The sequence below is a fragment of the Chenopodium quinoa genome, unplaced genomic scaffold, assembly GCF_001683475.1.
Source record: "Chenopodium quinoa cultivar QQ74 unplaced genomic scaffold, ASM168347v1, whole genome shotgun sequence".
Taxonomy (NCBI): domain Eukaryota; kingdom Viridiplantae; phylum Streptophyta; class Magnoliopsida; order Caryophyllales; family Amaranthaceae; genus Chenopodium; species Chenopodium quinoa.
Window position 1 is genome coordinate 363,227 of NW_018742598.1, and position 24,320 is coordinate 387,546.

General features: G+C 40.1%; 2 protein-coding genes across 2 annotated transcripts; one reads left to right on the top strand and one right to left on the bottom strand.

Moving 5' to 3' along the window:
• Positions 1-468: 468 nt before the first annotated feature.
• Positions 469-2,124, bottom strand: LOC110721143. The gene is made up of 3 exons (XM_021900275.1): positions 1,732-2,124; positions 1,189-1,644; positions 469-981 (listed from the first exon to the last, which is right to left on the bottom strand). The coding sequence occupies exons 1-3, from the start codon at positions 2,122-2,124 to the stop codon at positions 469-471; spliced, it is 1,362 nt and encodes a 453-aa protein (XP_021755967.1).
• Positions 2,125-10,428: 8,304 nt separating this feature from the next.
• On the top strand, positions 10,429-11,094 carry LOC110721144 (ATP-dependent DNA helicase pif1-like). Its single transcript, XM_021900276.1, has one exon. The coding sequence runs from the start codon at positions 10,429-10,431 to the stop codon at positions 11,092-11,094; it is 666 nt and encodes a 221-aa protein (XP_021755968.1).
• Positions 11,095-24,320: the final 13,226 nt, after the last annotated feature.

The window sequence follows — 24,320 nt, forward strand, 5'->3', positions numbered from 1 at the left end:
TTTTTGTAAGGGCTTACTGCTTGACTGTCTTCTCCTTTCCTCTCCCCCCCTCGAAGAGATGGGCTGAATTGGAGTAAGAGAACCTTAGTGTTGCCCATGTAGCTCATCTTCTTCTTTTCCTCTCTTCTCCCCTGCTCAAGCTGAACGTGTCAGGATCCCCTCAGGCGTCCTCGAGGTGGTGCCCTATTTTGCTATTTGCAGGTGAAGTGAGGTTTTAAGGAGGGATGCTTTCACTTTGTCATTTTGCGCTAGAGTGCTTCTTGCCTCTAACACTTTATTATTATTCTTGTTTAATTTCTGCATGTTAGTATATGATGCTTGGGCATACTATATTAAACAAATTTATGCAACATACTCCTCACGCAGAGGCTTGCATTTCATTGAACAAAAATGGCTCAAATGCCTTAATTAACATAACATGGACTGAATAAAGATTTATCGACTTGAAACAGCTATGTTTCACGCTATTTAAACAAAATATTTCTTTAACACATCAGCATTGAAACTGTTTCTTAAGACCTGACCTTCTTGATCTGCAAGGAGGAACGCGCCTGGTCCAACCTGTTTGTGGATGATGAAAGGGCCTTCCCAGTTTGCTGACAGCTTTCCATGTTGATTTCCTCTTCCAACTACTGCTGTCCTCCTGAGGACTAAGTCAACTGGCAGGAGCTCCCTATGCTTGACCCTTTTGTTGAAAGCTTTTGAGATCCTGCTCTTTTGGGCTGCCAGCTTAAGGGCTGCTTTTAGCCTTACTTCTGGCAGGAAGTCTAGCTCTTCCAGCACGCGCTTTTCATTTCCTTGCTGCTCATAGTGCTGTATCCTCAGGCTGGGGATTTGCACTTCCACAGGGACAACTGCATCAACCCCGTAGGCTAGGGTGAAAGGACTTTTACCGGTTGACTCCTTCTCAATGGTCCTATTTGCCCACAAGACCTCTGGGACTAAGTCTTCCCATTGGCCCTTGTACTCCTCCAGCTTTTTCTATAAGGCTGTCAGGATCAGCTTGTTTGCTGCCTCTGCTTGGCCATTGCTCTGCGGGTGGCAGACTGAGGCACTTACATAATTGGTGCCCATATCCCCCAAGTAGTCCTTTATGGTGTCACAGTCAAATTGGCACCTATGATCAAAGACTATGCACCGTGGCACCCCGAATCTAGTGATGATGCTCTTCCATATAAATGTTCTGACCTGGGTTGCCTTTATGTACTTGGTGGGCTCAGCTTCTATCCACTTTGTAAAGTAATCTACTGCCACAATGAGATACTTCCTGCCCGTTGACCCAGTGGTGAATGGTCCCAATATGTCCATTCCCCACTGAGCGAACAAGATCGGGCTGAGGATTGGAGTCAGATCGTTTGCTGGCTGATTTATGACTGGTGAATATTTTTGACACTTGTCGCATTTTTTGACATATGCTAGTGCGTCTTGCGTGAGAGTTGGCCAATATGCCCCTCTTCTAAGGACCTCTACTCCCAATGCTTTCCCGCCGATATGGTTGGCACATATTCTAGAGTTGGCTTCTTCCATAATGCCCTCCTGCTCCCATTCTGGAATACACCTCAGCAGCGGCTTTGAGAAGCCTTTCTTGTTGAGCTCTCCATTCATCACTACATACCAATTTGCGTCTTTCATCACCTTTTTAGCCTGTACTTCATCATCGGGCAGCGAGCCATGAAGTTTGTACACCAAGATGTCTGAGAACTAGGCTCTTTGACTCCTGACGCAGTTTACCTGCTCCTTTTCAGCGATGCTGCTTTCCTCTAACACTTCGACCATCACTGTTCTTGTGAGGCTTTGTAAGGTGGAGCTGGCTAACTTAGATAAGGCGTCAGCTTGAGAGTTTCCTGCTCTGGGGACCAAGTCTATCTGGAAATGGACTAGCTGGGCTGCCAGCTCTTTCACTTTGGTTACATACTTCATCATAGTGGCTTCCCTTATCTCATACGCCCCCTGCAGTTGGTTGGCAACAAGCTGAGAATCAGTCTGCAGGTGTACTTTGCGGGCTCCGGCTGCGAGGCTCATACGCAGGCCTGCCAGCGTCGCCTCGTACTCTGCTTCATTATTAAACGCTTTGAACTTGAACTTGATAGCATACTCAAATACGTTTCCTTCTGGAGACGTCATTATGACTCATGCCCCAATCCCCATTTGGGCTGAGGATCCATCCACTTCCACCTTCTAGACCCCAATGTCATCCTCTTTATCCTCATAGGAGGCTTCCACTATGAATTCTGCTAAAGCTTGTGCCTTGATGGCTGCTCTAGGCTTGACCTCGAATTCATACTCAGAAAGCTCGATTGCCCACTTTAAGAGTCTACCCGATGCATCCATCTTTTGCAATGCTTTCTCCAGCGGGTGGTTTGTGAGGACCTCTATTATATGCGCGTCAAATTATGGTTTTAGCTTTCTTGCTGCTGTGACCAATACGAAGGCTAGCTTCTCTACCAGGGGGTATCTTTGCTCTGCCTCAGTCAGCACGTGGCTCACGAAATATATCGGCCTTTGTTGTTTCTGTCTTTCTACCAGCCCGAGCTTGTGGTCCTCCTTTGAGTGTGGGCTGGACCCCCCGGGCACTCCCCCCGAACTAGCCGGCAAATGCTCCGGGGCTTGGGCAGGGGCAGCCGCAGGGGCAGCCACAGGGGCTTGGGGACTGCAATTTTAGAGAGACGCGAAAGCGAAAGCCTATGGGATCGCTTCTGTAACTGGATAACCAGCACTGAAAACCTTTCCAGGAGCGGGAGAAGCAGAACGGCTGCGATTTTCTGTATTGACGCTGAGATGTACAACTGCAGTTTTTCTGTCAGCTCCGGACTGATCATTGTTAGGAGCTTAGTCAGATGCTCCTTAATACCCTCAAAGGCTTCTTTCTCCTTAGTCCCCCACTTGAGTTCTCTGTTTCCTTTCAACAGCTGATAGAATGGCAAGGCTTTGTCTGCTGACTTGCTAATGAATCTGGTCAGTGCGGCCATTCTGCCTGTCAACCGCATGATATCTTTGATGCTCTTAGGCTCGGGCACACTGAGGACTGCTTCTACCTTTTCTAGGTTGGCATCTATTCCTCTCTCGCTGATCAGAAAACCCAAAAACTTTCCAGAGCTCACTCCAAAGACACATTTTTTCGGGTTGAGCTTGATTCTATACTTTTTCAGGGTGGCAAATGTTTCCTCCAGATCTATGATGTCCAGCCTGCGTGACGCTCTTAACAATTGAGTCGTCAACGTATACTTCCACATTTCTTCCCTTCTGGTGAAGGAATACTCTATCCATTGCCTTCTGAAAAGTTTCTCCAACGTTCTTCAGCCCGAAGGGCATAGCTATGTAATTATACACTCCCCCTTTGGTAATGAATGCAGTTTTCTGCCTGTCTGGCTCGTGCAGGCTGATTTGATGGTACCCTGAGAAGGCGTCCATAAAGCTTAGCATGGCGTGCCTGCTGGTTGAGTCTACCAGTTTCTCTATCCGTGGCAGTGGGTAACAGTCCTTCGGGCAGGCTTTATTAAGATCTGTGAAATCAACACACATTCTCCATTGGCCATTTTCCTTCTTCACTATGGCTAACCATTCTGGATAGTCACAGGATTCAATAAATCCTTCTTCCAAGAGTTTTTCCACCTCTTCCTGGATTGCCTGGTTTTTCTCCGTGGAGAAGCTTCGCTTTTTCTGCCTGACAGGCCTAATATCCTCCTTCACATTCAGCTTATGCACCATGACTGCTGGGTCAATTCCGGGCATCTCATCTGCGGAAAATGCAAAAATGTCTTTATTCTTTCTCAGCAGCTCTATGAGGTGCACCCCTACTCCTGTATCAATGTCTTTCCCAATCTTCACCGTCCTCAAGGGATCACCTTCTGTGAGCTCGACTATGACATGCTCCCCGCTGGGAAGTGGTCTGGCCATTTCTTCTTTTGCAGGCTCGAAGTTTTCCATTGCCAACTTTTGTTTATGTTTTTCCCTGTGATACTCTTCACGCTTCCTTTTCCTCGACTTCCTCTCAGGTTGCTCAGGGAGCCTTCTCTCGGAACCGGACTGCTGTCTGGTTTTGGCAGGCTGCTTTAAGGCAGTTATGTAACATTGTTGGGTTGTCTTCTGGCTTCCCCTGAGCTTTACTGACCAACCCTCATTACTTGTGTAAGCCATGGCCAGGTGGTAAGGGGATACCACCCCGCCTATCTTGTGGATGAGCGGTCTTCCCATGATTACATTGTAGGGTGAAGGGGAGTTTATCACGAGAAATTCTGCTCGGACATCACGTCTTTTTGACCTCTCTCTTACCTGGACTGATAGTTCGATTATGCCTTCTGGGGTAAGCCCCGAGCCATTAAACCCGGTGACCTCGTAGTTTACTCTCTTCAGGTCTTTTCTGTCCAACTTCAGCTCATTGAACGCACTGATGTATATGATGTTGGCTAAGCTGCCTCCGTCTTTCAGTATTCTATCCACCTCCCAGTTTGCAATTCTCATTGTCACCACCAGCGCGTCATCGTGAGGGTAAATTATGCCCTTCTGGTCATACTCGTTGAACATGGCTCGTGGCTGCGGGGGAAGAGGTGGCCATCTACGCTTATCATTGTCGTTTATTTGATGTATCATCGCCCGCAGGTCAGCCCGCGCTCTATTAACTGTCCCCCCATGTACTGGACCCCCGCTGATCACGTACACCCTGCCCTCTGGCTTGCCATCTCTATCCTTGTCTCCAGCTGGGCCCGTCTGACCTCCTCTGCGGTTAGCTCGACCCGCTCTATCCTCCTCCCTTCTTCTGGGAGGGTCACCACGCTGCTTAAATTGATTCAAGTATCCTCTCCTGACTAAGTCCTCTATGTTGTTCTTCAAGTGCGTGCATTCTTCAGTGGTATGTCCATAGTCCCCGTGAAAGTCACACCACTTACTGGTATCACGACTCCTATTTACCACCCTTGGAGGCCTCTGCCACTTATCATCAACCTTATTTACGCTGAATATGTGAGATCTGGAATGGGTTAGTGGGCTATACTGATCAAACTTCCCAGGCCTTGGCCCCCTCCTTGGATCGGACCTTCTCAGTCCCACTGCCCTGTCCGCTTCTCTGAAGTTTTGCTCAGCCCTGCATGGCTGGTCCACCCTGGGTGTGTTCTCTGCCCGGGTGACCTCTTCCCTCTTAGCTGAGTCACTTGTTGCTTTCCTACCCAACATTGCTCTGTCAGTCTCGTCTGCTTTGATGAACTCATGCGCTTTACCAAGCGCTTCAGCGAGCGTTTTGAGGCTCTTACGCCCCATATATGCTCTGAATGGTGACCCTGGCAATAGGCCACTCTGCATTGCTAATAGCGCTACTTCCTGGCTCATATTTGGAATGGTTGTTGCCTCCTTGTTGAGTCTGGTAATGAACTCCCTCAAGGGCTCATCCTTTACCTGAACCAGGGACATCAGCTCGGTTGTCATCTTGGTTCTGTCCACCAAGGTTATGAAATGCTACATGAACATTCTCTTCAGCTGGCTGTACGAGTATACAGAACATTTGGGGATGGCGCCGTACCATTCCGCTGCCAGCCCCTCCAGAGTTGGTGGGAAAGCCTTACACCAGACTGAGTCCGTCATGGTGTAGAGTACCATATGATTCTCGAAAGCTGATATGTGGCTTTTGGGTGTTGTGGTTCCATTGTACTTGCAGCTCGTCATCTTCACCTTCTCCATGGGTTCTTCCAGAATCTCCCGGCAAAATGGGGAATCATCTGGAACAACCTGGATTCGCGCTCGTTTGTCTCTCTCCGGGCTGGGTCCTCGCTTTGCGGCCAGTGACCTACTGCGAGGGACACGCTTCTCCGGGCTGATTCAAGCGGGGGTTATTTCCTCCACACTCCATTCTCGATCCAGGTTTTGAGCTTCCAGCTCCAATACCTTTTTCCTCAGCTGAATGAGCTCTTTCTGCTCTGGGGTGAGAGTTGAGACTTTCGGCTTTTTCGCTGCGGGCTCCGCAGCTGCCATTGTCGGTGATGGGCTTTCCCCCTTACCCATATTGGTAAGGATCGCTGTCAATGCAGCCAGCTACTCCTTGCTGCACTTAGAGAGGTTCTGCATAATGGCTGACATGTTTATGGGCTACGGTTTCTGGGTTGCAGGTGCCGAGACAATAAGCTCATTGTTCGCGCCTGTTAACGGCATTCCGTACTTGAAAATAGAGTTGGATCCTACCGGATCTACTGGTTTCGCCGCTGCTTTAGTAGTGGCTGATGTCGATCCGATGGGGTTGGATTTCTGTGAGATGGTCGATTTGGGGTTTCCGGTGGATCCTTTTGGATCGCTGGTTATTGGGGGTGTTTTTTGTGGTGTTTGGCTGGTCTCATTAGTTTTGGACGTGGGTGTTTGTACAGTTTCTTCTCCGGCCATGTTGGTTAGTTAACTAGTCCCTAGCTCAGTTGGTGAACCTCAGGTTAGATGATCCAATCCCCTCCTTCTAGCGCCAATTGTTCCAGGTATGGATCCAAGGGTTCTGCTGGGTAAGCTGGGTCCCGTCAACAACCTACACACGGCAGCACACGTAAACTGCCCTCGGGGGTGGCGCGAGGAACCCCCCTCCGAAGCTTAAGTTAGAGAGTGTTTAGAGAGAGAAAATGTACTTAGAGAGATATAGAAAGTGTAATAACTTGAGTGTCTAACCTCTTTTCCGTTGTACTTTACCCTCTATTTATAGGCGTACTATCTCCTTCGTGGAGAGTTTAGCCTGGTCAGCCCTGCGGGCTGACTCTGCCGGGCTGACGAGCCCTCCTTTAGTCGCTTATTCAGCGGTGAGTGTGCACCCTGGGGGCTGGGCGATAGTTCAGCAGGAGCTATCCTATACAATTATGTTCTAACCATGTCGTTTATGCTTCATAACTAATTCAAACTTCGAAACTAATTATTCCAAACATTTTACTTGATGAGCATGTTATAGATCGTCTCTTACGAGAACCATCATCTTCAAAGGGATATAATACTAAACGCCTTAAAAGTTTAGAGTCTGGATGTCAGGATGAATTGCACAGGTATGTATGTAGACAAATAAATCAATAGAAGTAAAATTATGTATACATAGAAATGCTTTATTTAGATTGCAAAATAATTAGAATTAGCAGTAGTTTCTTTTCATCCTTACAAAAATTAATCCAATGACAGTAAAATGTTCTATTTCTATTCCTTTTCTATCATACAGGCTCAGCCTGTCACAAAACGTGCAAAGATACCAAACACTAGGCATCCAGTTACAAGTAATCACATCTGTGTTGAGTCATATATTATTTCATTCCAGTTTTACATGTTGCTTAATATACACATATATGTGAGTGTTGTGATTTTTTTATGGTGAGCAGAAACCCCTGATGCAACAATTGGTCAGAAATTACCTGCAGAATCGTACCAACTTCCTTGTCCTACTGAGTGTTCTAAGTGTTGGGCACACAAATTTGCCTTTGAAACACCGCACTTTTGCTGTTGTAATGGTGAGGTTAAGATTACTGCAAATGATTACCCTGCACAGCTTGTGAGACTTTTCACTTCTAGGATGAGGATGCAAAGCATTTCAGGCAATACATACGATTGTATAACAATTTGTTTGCATTTACATCGCTAGGTGGAAAATATGATGCTAAGACCAAAAAAGGGATCTATGTTTTTAAGCTGTATGGTCAGCTATATCATTACATTCCCTATTTACTTCCTGGAAAGGAAGGGCCTAAGTACATGCAGCTCTATTTCTATGATGGACAACTTGAAGTTCAGAAACAATTAGGCTATTTTCCAGAACTCAAGCAAGATGTGTTAGCTATTCTGATGGAAGTTACTGAACTCAATCCTTATTCCAGGTTCTTTAGTTCATTGAGAGAGATTCAAATTACTAAGTCAACAAATTTTTAGATAAACAAGACAACTGTACCAGATCAGCGTGTTTACAATGCTCCTTCCACTGATGAAGTTGTTGTCATATGGCTAGAGAATACGTCTTTTAGTGAGGCAGAAAGTCCTCATATTCTGGGGATAGCAAAAAAGGATGCATTTCAAAAATACTCAGCTCAAAATGATTCCATTGAAGATGATTTATCACATAATAAGTCATCTGAAGGTGATTTATGTGGAAAAAAAATCATGTCATACGATGACGCATTATTATGGTTGTTATGATCCCCTGCAGTACCCGCTGCTTTTTCCATATGGTGATTGTGGTTGGACTCAAGGGTTAAAAAAGATGTCACATGGTGGAGTTTAACAGCTACAATCACAACAAGATCTTGTGTCTTCAGAGGAGTTTCTAGAGGAGGAAGCACGACGTATGTCTGCTCTGTGACCTTTATCATTTACGAAAGCCAAAAGGATACAAAATCACTTTCACTTTAAAAAAAAAGAGGAGATTGGATGGCTAGATACAGTTATAGAATAGATATACATTCCTATATTATTGTCTACGGTTAGTCAGTTACTGTGCTTTTTAACCAAGAAAAAATAATGTGTATTTGTAGGTGCAAATGGAGGTTCTTCAAAAACAGATAGAAACATTTCAGCAAGGGAATACTATGCATAAAAGCTTCAATGCAGGCCCAATAATATGCTACTAAGATCAAGCAGATACTTTCAGCAATATATAGTGGATATGCATGTGAAAGTAGAGAATACACAGTTGGATTTCTTTCGTAGGAATCAGCAAACTATAAGAGCAGATCTCTATTAAGGAATCCTAGATACTATTGATTGTGGGGAGAACTGTGCAGCAAATGTTGGTCGTAGAGTGATCTTACCTCCAACATTCATTGGTGGTCCTCGAGATCTTAAGAAAGGATACCTAAATGCAATGTCATTAGTTCGGCGTTTTGGTAAGCCTGATCTATTCATTACAATGACTTGCAATGCTAATTGGTCTGAAATTAAACAGAAGCTTGCTGTTGGAGAAAAAGCACAGGATAGACCAGAAATAGTTGCAAGAATCTTTAGAGAAAAATTTATAGCTTTAAAGCATCTGATAAAAAAGAAAAAAGTGTTTGGAGAGGTTGCAGCAATGATCTATGTGATTGAATTCCAGAAGAGAGGCTTACCTCATGCTCATTTTTTAGTCATTTTAAAGCAAGAGTACAAAATCAAATGCCCTTATGATTTTGATAAATTTGTATGTGCTTAGATACCATCTCTTGACAATGGCTATCTTAGAAAAGTCATACTCAAACACGTAATGCATGTTCCATGCAGTCATTTGGATCCAGAGTGTCCTTGCATGAAGCACAAAGAAAGTTCTGGCTGTTGTATATATGGTATCCAAAGCAGTTATGTGATGAAACCAAAAATAGCAGCGATGGATATCCATTATACCGAAGAAGAGACACGTGAGAAACAATTACAATTCGAAAGACAATTATGGATAATAAATGGGTAATCCCATATAATCCATATCTTTTTTCATATTTTGACTGTCACTTAAATGTCGAGGTTTGCTCTACTATAGAGGTGGTCAAGTATTTGTATAAGTATGTTTATAAGGGTCATAAAAAAATATCTTTCAATATTGTTAAGTCTAAAGATGTTGTACCTATCCAAGATGAAACCCAAAAGTACCAGTCAGGTTGATGGATTTCACCCTGTCAAGCTACTTGGCGGCTTTTTGGTTTTTATATGTATGAAATGCATCCACCAGCCCTGCCTTTTCCTGTACATTTACCTAATTCACAGTTGGTCCAAGTTAGGCCCCATGAACGGCTTACATCAGTGGTTTCAGATGATAAGCATTCTAGAAGTCTTATAGAGTTCTTTAGAATGAATTTTAAGCTGCCTTCTGGAACAGGACTGTTATACAATGAGTTATCAGTACACTGTCGCCGGGATGCATCTGATAAACACTGGTATAAAATACAGAATAAAAAGATTGTCATTGGTAGGTTAGCTTTTGTTGGACCTTTAGAAGGAGAGAGATATTATCTTAGACTATTGCTGCACAATGTTAGGAGCCCAAAGTCATTTGAGCATCTACATACAGTTAATGGTCAAGTATGTGACACCTTTCACCAAGCTGCACTTTAATTGAAGTTGTTAGAAGAAGATGATTCAGTTGATCTATGTCTTAGAGAAGGTTGTGCTGTTCAAATGCCACTTGCAATTCGCAAGCTCTTTGCTACTGTACTTATATTTTGCCACCCTAGAAATCCTGTCACTCTCTAGATAAAGTATTATAGTTTCCTGTCTAAGGATTTTAGACATAGATATGCTTTTAATCCACAAAAAGTGAGGCAGATTACTGTTAACTCAGTTGAATGGTTTTTAGAATCAATGGGGAGTTCTCTTCCTATCTATGGCTTGGACCATTTATTTTATTATGAAGATGATGAAATACGCATAACAAAAGATATAGAGGATGCATTGAATGCTCCAATACCAGAATAGCGTTTGCAGTGCAAAAATCAGTTGGATAAGGCTCAGCGAGAGGCATTTGATGTTATAATGGATCATGTTACAAAGAAGATGCTTGGAACTTTTTTTATAGATGGTCCTGGTGGAACAGGAAAGACTTTCTTATATAATGCTCTATATGCAGAGATAATATTGATGAATAAGATTGTTTTTCCAACAGCAACATCGGGTATAGCTGCATCTAATATTCCTTCTGGAAGGACTACACACTCATGGTTTAAAATTCCATTGGATCCGCTTGAGTCACGTGCCTGTAGTGTACCTAAACAAGGTAGTCTGGCTGCACTATTGAGAGAAACAACACTCATTATTTGGGATGAAGCTTCCATGGCAAAAAAAAAAAATGTTGAATCGATTGGTATGTTACTCAGAGATATATGTGATCCTCAGTTATTGCTTGGAGGCAAAATAGTCGTATTTGGAGAAGATTTTAGGCAAGTTCTTCCTGTTGTTCCCAAAAGAACACAACGCGAGGCAGTTGCTGCTAGCTTGGTCAGTTCTGCTCTATGGCCGTTGTTGACTAAGTTTAGATTAATAGAAAATATTCAAGCTAGACACGATCCAGTATATGTAGCTTTCTTGTTGGCACTAGGAAATGGTGAGATACAAGATAGTGAAAATGCATTAATTCAGCTACCAGCAGAAATTGTAGAGCCTTGTGATTCTGCTACACCTCAAGATATGCATCTGAGTTAAGTTGTTTTCCCATAAATGGATATGCCTCCATTTAGTGCAGATATATTTAACACTCTAGCTATTCTAACACCAGTTAATGATGATGTTGATATTATAAATTCCATCTTGATAGAGAAGTTTCCAGGTGAAGTAGTAGTCTACAACAGTTACGATTTAATGATCAATGATAATTGTTCGATCTATCCTATTGAATTCCTAAATAAGCTCTGTCCTGGTGGCACGAGTCCTCACAAGCTTAGATTGAAAGTCAATAGTCCAGTTATCTTGTTGTGTAACATTTTTCCATCATCAGGGCTTTGCAATGGAACACGCCTGATATGCAAAAAATTCTTTTCAAACGTCATTGAGTGTGTTATTGCTAGGCATCATAAAGGAGAGCATGTATTAATACCAAGAATTATCTAACGCCATCGGAACCTTCAGCTTACCCTTTCCAGTTTCAGAGAAAACAATTTCCCTTAAAGCTTAGTTTTGCAATGACCATCAACAAAGCTCAAGGGGCAAACACTTAATAAAGTTGTTGTTTGTTTGCCACGATCATGCTTTTCGCATGGATAGCTATACGTGGCTCTTTCTCAAGCTCGACAGGCATCTAATGTTAGTGTTATAACTAATGTCAATGATGATCGACCAACTTTAGGTCATGTCAGAAATGTAGTGTCCTATGATATTCTTCATATGGTTGGTATCATTTAGCTTCATCAGTGAGTGATAGATTTTCGTTTCTTTTCATTATAATTGGTTTAGGATTGGTTTTCTATTTTTAGTATTCTTTCCAAAGTTTGCTAATCTATTTGCCTTCATTTTCTGGCTGCATGATACACTATTATGCAGCAAATGTTCCTTCTGAGGCATAGTATCATTGTTCATAAATCAAAGTAGTAGTTCTCCTTTGGAATGTGGTCTGCTATTTATTTATATCAAAAACTTTATAGTATGTTGGTTCTGATTCAAGGTAAAGCTTTACAGATTTCCAATAGTGTTTAATGTACATTTTTTTCTACTATCTCTGCAGTGCTCAGGGCAAATTCTGCTCATCATATGCTTAGAACAGAACAAATGTTCTACTAATTTGGCTAGCCACATATATGTAACTCAATGGATAGACCAATTTCTTCTAGTGAGTTGGTTATTTGTGATTATAATGATGAAGTCATATTTTCTAATGCTCATTACTCAGAAGAATGCTTATATTTGTATTTCATGGAACCTAGCATATGCTATTAGTATAACTTTCTAACTAAAAGTAGCCCCGTACGTACTGTATCCTCATAGTCCTACGTGTATCACTAGCTAATTTTAGAAAACCATGATCTTCATGCAAAGATCATTAACAAAATAATTTGGATCCAGAAAATCTTTTTAATAAGCAAAAAGGCCTAAACACCATGAGTTCTAAAATTCAAATAGAAGAGATTTGTAATGGCCTTTATTAAAAAGAACCACACAAAACACTGTGTAAAATTCATATCCTTGTAGCTATGTTCGTAGAACATTCTAAATTCTAATGTATAAATATCAGATAAAAGCTTCTAAATTAATAATGAAGGAAAAGAATTGAAAGGATAAATTCCACCCAATAAAACCCCAGATACAGTCAATTGCAGCAACAGTAAATTCCTTTCTTATATCCTCACAGTTTATAAATTAATTGTACACATGGTTATAAGGATAAAAAGACAAAGCATGTAAATGATTCAATTTTAGACTAAAGATATGAAAATAGATATGCAACTCCATATTTAAATAATATTCAAGTACATGCTATATCTACAAAAAAATAAAAGAACTTATTTTAGGTAGTAAACCTTACTGATTTTATGGGAAAAAAATACAACAAAACACTATTACAGCAAACAGTAGATTTGATTTCTTGCCTTTTGTTTTGAATTTATTTTTTAAAATATAAGCAAGATTTACTATAAAAACAGTACTGACATTAGGTCTTTTTACTCTTCATAAAATTCGCTATTGTTTAGTAAACCATAGAAAGGAAAGCACCAAAATAGAGCACAAGCAGAAGCTACAATCTATACTAGCAGCATTAAAATCTCTGCAGCTTGACAGGTATTATCAATTCATGTATTATTTCACTTCATTTATTTTTCAGTTTAACTAATTAGATTCGAATTTATTACTACCTAAACATCCATGCATAAAATGCATATGTCATGCCATTTATATTCCTCAAAAAACTTTAGGTGCAGTCTATGAAAAAGTCATTATTTGTCTGTATGCATCTGTAGATTCACAGTTACATGTGTATAATTCTTATAGATACTTGCTCATGCTTATACCTGTTTGGTAGATCACTGTAAGAACCAGGATATATATGAATTTATTCATCAGAATTTAAAAGGACAAACATTTTTGGCTAAATGACCAATTACCATATCAATTAGTCTAAATTAATGTCAGAATTATTATATATTTTATGGTTACAAATTATAATGCTATAGATGTTACATTACTATTCAAGTCATTAGAATCAATTTGATTTTAGTCTTTCAATAGCTATATATAGTTCATTATGTTGTTTACATTTATTATCAAAAGAAGCTATGGTTAACAAGATCAATGTTTGTAACAGTTACACTTATATCCACTGATTAGAATACAAGTAGTATTGATTTTCAGTGTGATTAGTATTTAAGAGTGATTGGAATACACGTATTGTTGATTTTCTATATGATTCATCTTTAAAAGAGTGGATAAAATCAAGTAGTAGCTTATTTCTCCATATTGATGTCAGTTATTTGTTAATTATTTAGAGAGAAATGGCCATAAATATATGTGTATGTGCAACTTAAACTTATTTACCATCATTATTATATTTTGTGTACGGAATCTTGTTATGGCACCTCAACGGAAATTTCTTGATGAACTCGATACATCGAGTAAATCATACAAGGTAAAGGTCAACATAGCAAAAAAAAAAAAAAAAAAAAAAAAAGGTCGAAAGCAGGAATCTGAAAAAAAAAAATCTTGTACCAATACATTATCTTACAAGATGATAAGGTATAATTTAAACATGCCATTTACATTTTATAACCAGCATCATACATGATTATATCATAAGGCATTTCTTTGTCTCCATTTTCCAGAAAAATCGGATGAAGATGACATTTTTTGGTGATCAGATTGATGCATATAAAGATGTCATCTTGTTCAGAGGGAACTATGATTATTGATAATGCCTTAATAAGGCCATAAGATCCCGAATACAGGGCTAGAGAAACAGATCTTCCATTATATAGGTAGAAGGACTCTCATTCAGTCTTTAGATCCTGAAGAAGAGCAAGTATTCCCTAGATACCAGTCTCTTGCTTCAGTTCCAAGAGTCTCTCTTGATGATACTCAACATGGTATTAAAACAATTTGTCTTGGTATCTTAGACCTATGATTATGAATTATATCCTAATTCCATTAATAACTTACCACCATTTTATTTTCTATTTCAGATATCCTCGTGATTGTGTTGTATGTTGCAAGAGATCCAAGGAAAATCGTGACAACTCTTAATAAATAATCTTTTGTGCGTGAACTGATAGTGTTAGACCATAGGTGACTTTACTTCTACTTTCAACAGATTAAATTCCATTATATCATTACAATCCTTATGAGAATTGTACTCTAATATTTATATGCTGCTACTTTATTTTCAGCACTGATCAATCTATTAAGGTATGCACCTGGATTGATCTATGAGGGAACCAGTGTGAGGCTCTTGTTTTTGACACTGGAAATTTCAAGGTTATTGGTATCACAGCTCTGCGTCCTATCACTCGCAAAGGTAACCCATAAGGCACCCTAATAAGTATATGCCTTACTGTAGGCGTCGCTCGAAGTGCGCCTACGTTAAAAGCATGTGGTGAATATGCTTGGAACTCTTAGGAAGTGGGAATTGACGTATACAATTAGGGACAAAGAAAGTAGGGAGCCGCCAACAAGTTTTTAAGGAACTTGTAAACCGTTCACGGATCATAAAAGGCAACCACGAATAAAGGGACAACGATAGGAAACAACGATTGACCCGTGAAGGTTACACCCCATTCTTAATCCATGAGATTACTAACTCCACATGGTTCGGAACAACGAAAGGAGGATCGGGGATGATGGTACGAAGTGAGTCATGGAGTCACATTCGCCCGTATTGGCCTCTACTCGATTCTTATAGTGAAAAGTGATTCATGCGATCTCAAAGGCATACAAACAAAAATCCAATTTGCTCCAAACTATTATTAAGCTAAATCGGTTTAATATTAATGCAAAACATTATTCTTAAATATTGTTATTACTTGATTTAATAACAAGATTAAAAAGGAACCTAAACCGATTGTCCAAATTATCTTATTAGGTGTGATTTTCAATTACATATTCTCTTTAAACATGAAATATGGTGATCATAAAATATATAATAGAATAACATCAATATTGGAAGCAATTTAGAAATAATTCCAACAATATAAAATCGTTAGAAAAATAATAGAAATAAGAGGAATATAATTCTTACTTTGATTCTGTTTGTTTGCAACTACAAAATAATAAACGAGTTAGTAACTTCAAGGAAATAATATTAAATAATAATTAAACTAAACTAAATAAAGTAAAGTTGATTTGGGGCCAAACCCTCAAACAGTTCTACCTTTTACGCCTTGGCTTAAGGACAGAACCACGAGTAAAGTATGGACTCCTGGGAGTGCTTGAAGAAGGAATTTTGAAAGAAGAAGGGTAGGCTAATGTTTAGGCTAAAGCATAGAAGAGAGAAAAAACTAGAGAATTACTTGATGCCCCGTACATCAGAAATGAGGGGGTATTTATAGAGAAAATGTGCTGAGGGAGCACACAAAACCCTAAAATGATAAAAACCCTAAAAAAGTATCCCGAGACACGGCAAACTGTACCGTGACACGGGAAGTCCCACCGTTAGACGGGAAACATTCCCGTGACACGGTGCAATTTTTGAGAGACGCGGGAAATTTTTAGTAAACAGGGAAGAAAACGCGTTAATGGTTTACGCGGAAAGGACACGGAAATTCCTGTGTCACAGCAAGTTTCCCGTGTCACGGGAAATCCCACCGTCAGACGGGAAAGATTCCCGTGACACGGTGGATTCCTGCCGTGGCGCGGGAATTTTCAGTCCGCTTTTCCGTCTAAATACATTTTTAACCCTAATTTCGTTCAGCATTTTAAGTGCCGATTGATAATTTCAGGCCTTTTTTTTATTTATTATTATTTGGGCTAAACAAAGAAAATAAGCAAATAAAATAAATAAAAGGTTTGGGCCAAAAATAAATAATAAAACAATAAAATAAAAAAGGTTTGGGCTAAAATTAAATAATAAGTTTGGGCTGAAATTAAAACTATGCTTTTACCAAACATCAAGACTAATCCATGGACTGTTCAAAAATACGAATTTAATCAAATACAATTTTTTAAGCACTCTCGGGATTAAATACTGAACCCGACCAATAGTGGCGGCGAAAGGTTGTTCATCATCAGGTTTGGTTTTGGGGAGACATTTTTAGGTGTCTACAGAAGCCCCCACTTTGACTGAGTTTGTAGAAACGTCAGTTTCGAAAACGATAGTCAAAGTAGTCGATAGGGACGGAGAATGATTTAAGACGTTCTGCGATCCTAAATCACTCTGTATACGCTGATACCTGCAGAAAAATGTTAATTCCACAGATAAAAGAGTAAAAGGATAGAATACGTATCTGGTACCAGTGTATCGGTGACAAATGAGTTTGGCAGCTTCCTATGCTTAAAGGAATACACCGGATGACGTTTGTTGAAACGCTTTCCATGCTTGAGGAAAGCCGACAGATGAGTTTGGTAGCTTTCTAAGCTTGAAGAAACCTACCGGATGATACTTTCCATGCCTGAGGAAAGTAGACATATGAATTTGGTGTCATTCTATACTTGAAGAAATCCACCGATGATGCTTTCCATGCTTGAGGAAAGCCGACAAAGGAATTTGGCGGTTTTCTATACTTGAAGAAAAATCCACCGATAACGTTTTCCAAGCTTGAGGAAAACCGACTTGGTGGTTTTCTATACTTGAAGAAAAATCCAGCGATAACACTTTCCATGCTTGAGGAAAGCCGACGACTACTGTAATTGCTGAAATTTGCAAGTGTATGATGGTTCGATTATCCCTGAACGTGGGCCACAGATGATTCACACCTTCAAGTCGATTATCCGACCATATTAGGTGCTTAAAATATCGACAAAAATTGACTTTAATGCTTCTAGGGGCAATATAGTAATTTTGGTACCCTCCAACCGTTAGTTAGAATTTTCCGCGTAATCTTACTGAAAAATTAACTGTCCAATTTGCGCGGAAAATCGTGCAATTTTGGTCAAAATGCTGGGAATATTCGCTAATAGCTTCAAAAAGTGTGCAGGATCAAAAACCTGAACTCCGTGCCACGTGGATAAATCCCGTGACACGGTTCTAGTTTCCCGTTAAATGGGAATAAATCCCGTGTCACGGGAATTTTTTTGGCAAAAAAATTCCACGCGCTTCGTTCCATGCGCCTGACACCGTTACTCAATAACGAAAAATGTGGAACGGTAACGGGGTCGTGCAACGGTTATTTTTAGCTTGAAATATAAGCCATTTCTCCCATTTTGCTCACTCACCATTTCTCTTTCTTGTCCTGTTTTCACTCCATTTTTTTTACCTTAACTGCTCGGATTCCCGTGCCACGGCGGCGGCTCAGCGACGCTCGGGTTTTTCTTCCGTCAGCCGGATTTTCTTCCCGTGTCACGGCAGTTCTGCGGTTTTTTCCTCTTTTTTATTTTTTTGCTACTGCTTGCTGCTATTCATTGCTGCTCACTGTTGTGCTGCTGTTGCTGTTTATCGGAGCTCCGGCGACTCCTGAAATCACCGTGACACGGTATTTAAGATCCGTGACACGGTACTTTCTCACCGTGTCGTGGTGTAAGCTGACCGTGTCGCGGCGGCTGCTCTGGTGTTTTCGGGTTTTTGCGAATTTTGGAGCTCGAACTTTCATCAATTTGGCTCTAGATTTTTGCTACTTTCTTCATTTTTGGATCTCCACAAGGATCTATGTAAGTTTCCTTTGATTTTTGTCTCAAATTTGCTTCAAAGAATTTCATGTAAAAACCCTTAAAAATCAATTTGGGGATTTTTTGATTTTGAGGTTTATGTTGAAATTCTTGCCATGATTTTACTTGTATATATGTGTGTATGCGTGTTTGTGGGCAATTTGAGACAAAAATTGCATAATTTGGTGAAGAATTGAGCAAATCACCATTTTTGGTACTACTTGTGGTAAATGGTGTTCGTTGTTGTTCATGTTGTTCTTTTGCACTTGAAATGATAACATGTTGGTTGTAGATCTTGTAAAATATGCTATGATACGTCGATCTATTGTTTTTGTGCAATTTTGAAACATGTTTTATGTTGTGTATGTACTACATTGTCATGGAGAACATAGTATCATGCAATTAGGAGAACATAGTATTAATTCGTCATGGAGAAACTAAGTACTATAAATAATTTCATTATTTTGCCAATTTTTAGCCTTTAGGTAAAAATTTAGCGTATAATGCAATAAATAACTAAATAACTTAGGAAGTGATGCTAAGCATTTAGATTTTTTATTAAAATGCAACTCGATATAAATAACTAAATGTCTTAGGAAATGATGCTAAGCATTTAGATTTTTATTTTTATAATAGCATGCCTAGACGATAGGATCGCGATCTTTCTACCCATGGCCGGCGTCAGGATTTTCGGGAGGACACTCCCACGATTCCCGAGGGTATGGATGACGACGCCTTAGAGTCTGAGCCTCGAGCTTCTACGGGTAGAGGTAGGTGGGTTCCACCTCCGTGGACTTCAGACCAGTTGGTTTTCTGTCGTGAGAACCACGTTTCTCATCGCTAACTTGCAGGCATAGTTAACGGCACGCTTCGCCACCACGGTTCTGGAGCCGGAGATTTGATTCCTCGACTTCACCAGATTATCACGAGAGATCCTGCTACGAACGCCTTATGGGAATCAGCTGGTTTAGTGGACTTTTATTCGGCGGTCGTAGGGTTTCGCAGCCCCCGAGGTTGTGGTGCAACAGTCATTCGCGCGTTGATGGAGTATTTTTGGGATACTACCAACACCTTTCACTTTTCTTGGGGAGAGATGAAAGTGACCCCTTTGGACTTTAGCATGATTAGCGGTCTACGGTTCACTGACCGGGCCGTAGCACAGATGTCTGATCTTTCTTGGGGAGCGGTTGAGGCAGCCGATGTAATCCCCTGTATTTTTAAATATTTTATAAATGTAAATTTATTTTATTTATAATATTTATTTGTTATTTTTCATAATTTAATTTCAAAAGTTTCAAATTATTAATCTGGGTCGAAAATTATTTGAACAAATTACTTTATGCACCTTTATTCTACCATTTATGTCCAATCACACAAGCCTAACCCATTTGTTTACTTAATCGACCCATTAGTTTTATGAGGCCCAATCTTTATTTTTACCCTACAATAAGTCTCTCCTATAAATACCCCATGAATCTCCAAAAATTTCCCACACAAAAAGGTTAGTCTTATTTTCATCCTCCTTTGTTTCATTATTTTGCTTAATGTTAATTTAATTGTTTTGGGTTTTGATTTTAGTATGAAGATTATATTTTTAGTATCAAATTTATTTTAATGGTATAAAGATTATAAATTTCAGATTATATTTATGTTATAAATTTCATATTTTATGAATTATAAACCTAGGGTTTCAATTTATTGAAATTCATGATTTTAGGGTTTTTATGAACAATTGATTTAGGTCTTTTATAGTAATGGTGTTTTGAAATTTTGGTGATTATAACTACTGATTAGTTTAACTTAATTCCAGATTATTTTGAACACATAGATTCGTGTTTTAATTTTTAGATTTTTGTTCGTTGATATTAATCCCGTTTTTATCCCGATCAGATTCTGAACTCATCCGATTTTGATGAAAAAGTAGTGTTTTCCATGTGGAAACAACGTTTTAAGAAAGTCTCACTATCTTTTGTAGTGAGAACCACCCTCTCGTGGTCAAATTCAGCCTCAAAATATGATTTTCGGGCAGTTTTTGATTTTAACGAAGTTTTTTTATACTTAAGATATTATCCTTGAGTTTGATTAATAAAATTAATTATGTTTAAAGTTAATTAAGCATAAATATATGTTTTTATTGAAGTTTTAAGTGTTGGAAATAGTTTCTAAGTACTACTTTTGATGTTTTATAAAGAGGGTTTAATCACCCATTAAAAAGGGAGATTTTTAGGGGTTTTTATATAATTTTCAGATTTTTATTAGACTTTGAACTTGCTGTAATTTCATGTATAAGAGTGTATTTTAAGGTTTTTATGAAGAAAATTTAAAGAACTATATATAAGCCTTTAATTTTAACTAAAGGGAAGGTTTTAAAGTGTTGTTTGATTTGGATTTTGAAGGTTTTAAAGTAAGTTAGTATTGCTGTAAATTTGATTGATTGGGTATTGATTGAGATGTTATTATTTGGCTTAGGAGAGGAGTTTATTGAAGGTGATTTCTAGTTAGTAAAGTGGCATACCAATTCGTTTGCTCAAGGTACGTACAAGTTACGAAACCTTTCTTTTAGGTGCATGTTTAAGGACGACGGATCGAGAACTTAGTATCATGTATAGGGATGACTAAGTTAAATTGTTTGGTTATACATTGTGAATTTTGTATGACGTGCACTATTTTATATTGCAAGTATTATTTGTGCTCTAATTATGCAAGGTGCGCTTAGAGGCAATTGGTGTAATGATTAATTTATTACTCATTCATGATTATGCAAGCAGGATGAGTAAAGGAAGAATTTAAGTCTTCTAAGACGATGTTAAGGTTTTGGGGTTTCTTATGCACTCAAGGTGTTTATACACCGAGGTAGTAAAGGAATAAATAATAAATGTTGCTTGCCACTAATAAATCAAGAATTGAAATTGAAAAGTTGTTTTACTTTATTGAATTGATATTGGATTGATTGTATTGTTATGCATATGAGCCATCACCAAGTCTAAACCTGTAAATCACGTAAACTGCAAGATGGATGAGCAATAAAACTCTGGATTGGTGCACTTCTGGAGTAATGACAATCAGGGGTTGGGGTACATGGGGTATTAGCCGTGTACTTTTCTCGAGGCCGTCTGATCTACCAGTCTCTTATTTCAAATATTATTCAAAACTAGGAGTTAGGTGAGATCTCATACTAACTACGGTCACAGAGTCGCGCCCGTGGTCGTTGGTGTTTATTGATGTTTCCGAAAGGAGGCATGGGGTTTTTCTTTTATTGATGTTTCAAATGGAGCATGGGTTGGACAACCTTGTCTATTGCGTAATCCAATGAATAAAAATAATGATTTACCTATTATTAATTAATGGAGTCTTAGTAATATAAATAGTTGAGTCGTGTGTTAAGTCTATAATTTAATGATGCATGATGATTGATTATTAGTAGCATGTATGGATTTCTTAATTTATTTTGCAGCTTGTATGTACTCAGCTTTGCTGATTGCGTGCTTTGTGTGTCTTTCTTTGGTCATGGCCTTCGCCTTTCAATGACCCTGTGACGATCCAATTTTTACACTTGTAATATTGGGGAGCAGAATTACCACAAGTTCTTACACATGCAGCATTCATCAGGGTTGTGGGATCTTGAGTAGAGAGTTGGTTGTTTGCATTTTATTTCTTTTGCAAGTTTGAATTTATTTTAATTCGATTTTATTCGACACTATTTCTTTTGGGTTTGAATTTATATGAACACTGAATTTAATCACTTACTACTTTTATTGGGTTTTGAATAAGGGCATTAATGGTTCCAAGTTGTATGACTTAATTTGGTTTCATTCGTTGGTTTTGAAACTAATTTATAACTGATTTAGTTTTTCCGCTGCTATCTTCTGATAAAGCCTTAACGTTTGAACACGTGGCGGTAGCACGCTAGTAATTCTCTTGAATATTGTTCAGGGTCCTCACAGGTTTAAAGAGAGAATTATTGGGGTGTTACAGCCGATTTGTTAGGTCCGATCGTTCAGCATATCATGACCCAGCCAGTGTTTCGAGCGGGCGATCAGAGTTAGCTTCGGTTTTAGCCCGTGGTTTCGACATGGAGGTGACATCACCTGAGCAGCGAGTGCGGATCTTCATTCTGATTCTCATTTCCATGGCTCTTTCTCTTGATAGGAGTTCGCGTGCACTCCTTTGCTACCTCCCTTCTTTAGTCACGATCAGTGAGATAGGATCCTTTAGCTGGGCCAGCCTCGGATATGCCGACCTTCTCTTGTCGTTACGTCATGGCTGTAGGAAGCTGAATGACGAGTCCCCTGTCACTGTCTACGGTTTATGGAGATTCATAGAGGTGACGATCCTTTCCTCTTGTTTTACTTTAATTTTTTCGACTCATGTGCTCAAAGATTACTTTTCATTGCAGCTATGGTTCTACAAGTAATTCTCAAGATTGGCTCCTTGACGGCGTTGTGGAGCGGTTCATGACTTCCCTGTCAGGGCCAACTGGCGTGACTGAGGAAGTCACGGGTGGAGTCTGTCTCTGCGCTGCGCGGGCTGTTACGCCGAGGCACCTCTTCTGTTGGCATAAGAATTACCTTTGTAGCCTGTTATTTTCTCTCTTGACGTTATTTCCAGTGCTTCATTGCAACTTTTATGGTTTTCAGGTTGCTATTGATGTCTAGTATCGTCCTTGGGCTGGGATAACTAATATTCCCGAAGCCTTACAGCTTTCAGCGTACTGCACAGTTTTGGTTGGTACCGGACGCTTTGTCTGGTATTTGGGGGAGCGTGTCGTTCATCAGCACAGTGGTGATCGCTTTGTGGTGCCCTTATCTCCACCAGAGTCGATGCTGGACTCGCGCTTGCTTAGGGAGTTGATATACACGGGAGAGCGCTACACTTTTCCTTGGCAGGAGCTTGTGCACATGGAGGGTGATTACATGCAGGACTTGCTTCCCTCTCTGGCTCCTCCACCCCGCCTTCCTGAGGTATGATTTCTTTTGAGGATTTTTGTCACTAGTCTCTGTTTAAATAGTCGAATAACTTGATTATTCGATCGTATTTTCAAACGACTGTTCGCCCCGTGGGGAGGATTGAGATTCCGCCTCAATCTGTCCGCTACCCAGGGCCGATTGGTATTACCGAGGACCATATTGCTGACGCGCCATAGAGTTTCAGACAGGCGCATGAGTCTCTGCCTGAGGTTTTTGAGCCGGTAAGTTTTTGATGCATTATTCATCCCTTTTAACACCGCTTGTTACTGATTTTTCTTTGTTTTGTTCTCAGCCTAACCTCCCGGAGTTCATAGGACTCATGAAGTTGGTTGACACTCTGAAGTACTGCATCATCAAGCTTCGGCGTGGTGCAAGTTGTCGGAGCAGTACTGGCGATGTTCTTGAGGTATGCTCATTTTTTCCATTTCTACCATTTGTTTTATTTTGCATTGTTGACTTCTTTTGATTTTGTATTTTTTCAGGAGCAACAGAGGTCCCGCTCGCGCTCGAGGCATAGAGGCTCGGACGAGGGGGAGCCTAGTCGTGGTAGACGATCTCCTGAGGTTCATCGGCATTCTCAGTCTCCGCGGGATCCTCAGATTTCTCAGCCGTTTCACGAGGCTCAGTGGCAGCAGCCTCGGTCTTCCCAACGCTTTCAGGGTCAGGGTCAGAGGCAGCGACAGTTGTTTTCACAGTCTTCACAGCCTGAGTTTAGGCCAGTTTTGACTCCCGTGGATCCTGGTTTATTTTCAGCTCCATCGTCTGGGATTCCTCCACTGGTGTCGGGCTTGTTCTCAGTTCCAGTGTATGGGACGATGCCTCCACCGATGATTCCCATGTCTTTGAGTCAGTCTACACCGTTTGCCAGTTGGACGGGTCCTGCTTTGAGTTTGGCTACTGGTGGAGTTACAGGGACTAGTAAGGATACTACTCCTCGTACTCGGATGATGGCGGGACTCTTTGGCTCACCGTTCCCATATTCACAGGCTGGAGATGATACAGATCCTAAATATTCTTGTTCTGCAGATTTTTGACCGAGGGTCTCTATTTGTACATACTGTGATGACATTAGACGGTGCGTATTTATTATAACTCATTTTGTACATTATTCACAGTTTATGTATTTATAAGTGTGTGTTAGTGTGTGCTTGAGACTCATTGTGTGTGGTTGTGTATTTATTAATG

Excerpts from the sequence above, each read along its gene's own strand:
- LOC110721143 (XM_021900275.1), bottom strand. The coding sequence starts at position 2,124 with ATGACGTCTCCAGAAGGAAACGTATTTGAGTATGCTATCAAGTTCAAG. Across the intron at positions 1,645-1,731 it reads GCATCGCTGAAAAGGAGCAG|GCTAAAAAGGTGATGAAAGA; the intron begins GTAAACTGCGTC and ends GATGAAGTACAG. Across the intron at positions 982-1,188 it reads AGTACATAAAGGCAACCCAG|AAAAAGCTGGAGGAGTACAA; the intron begins GTCAGAACATTT and ends ACAGCCTTATAG.
- LOC110721144 (XM_021900276.1), top strand. The coding sequence starts at position 10,429 with ATGGATCATGTTACAAAGAAGATGCTTGGAACTTTTTTTATAGATGGT.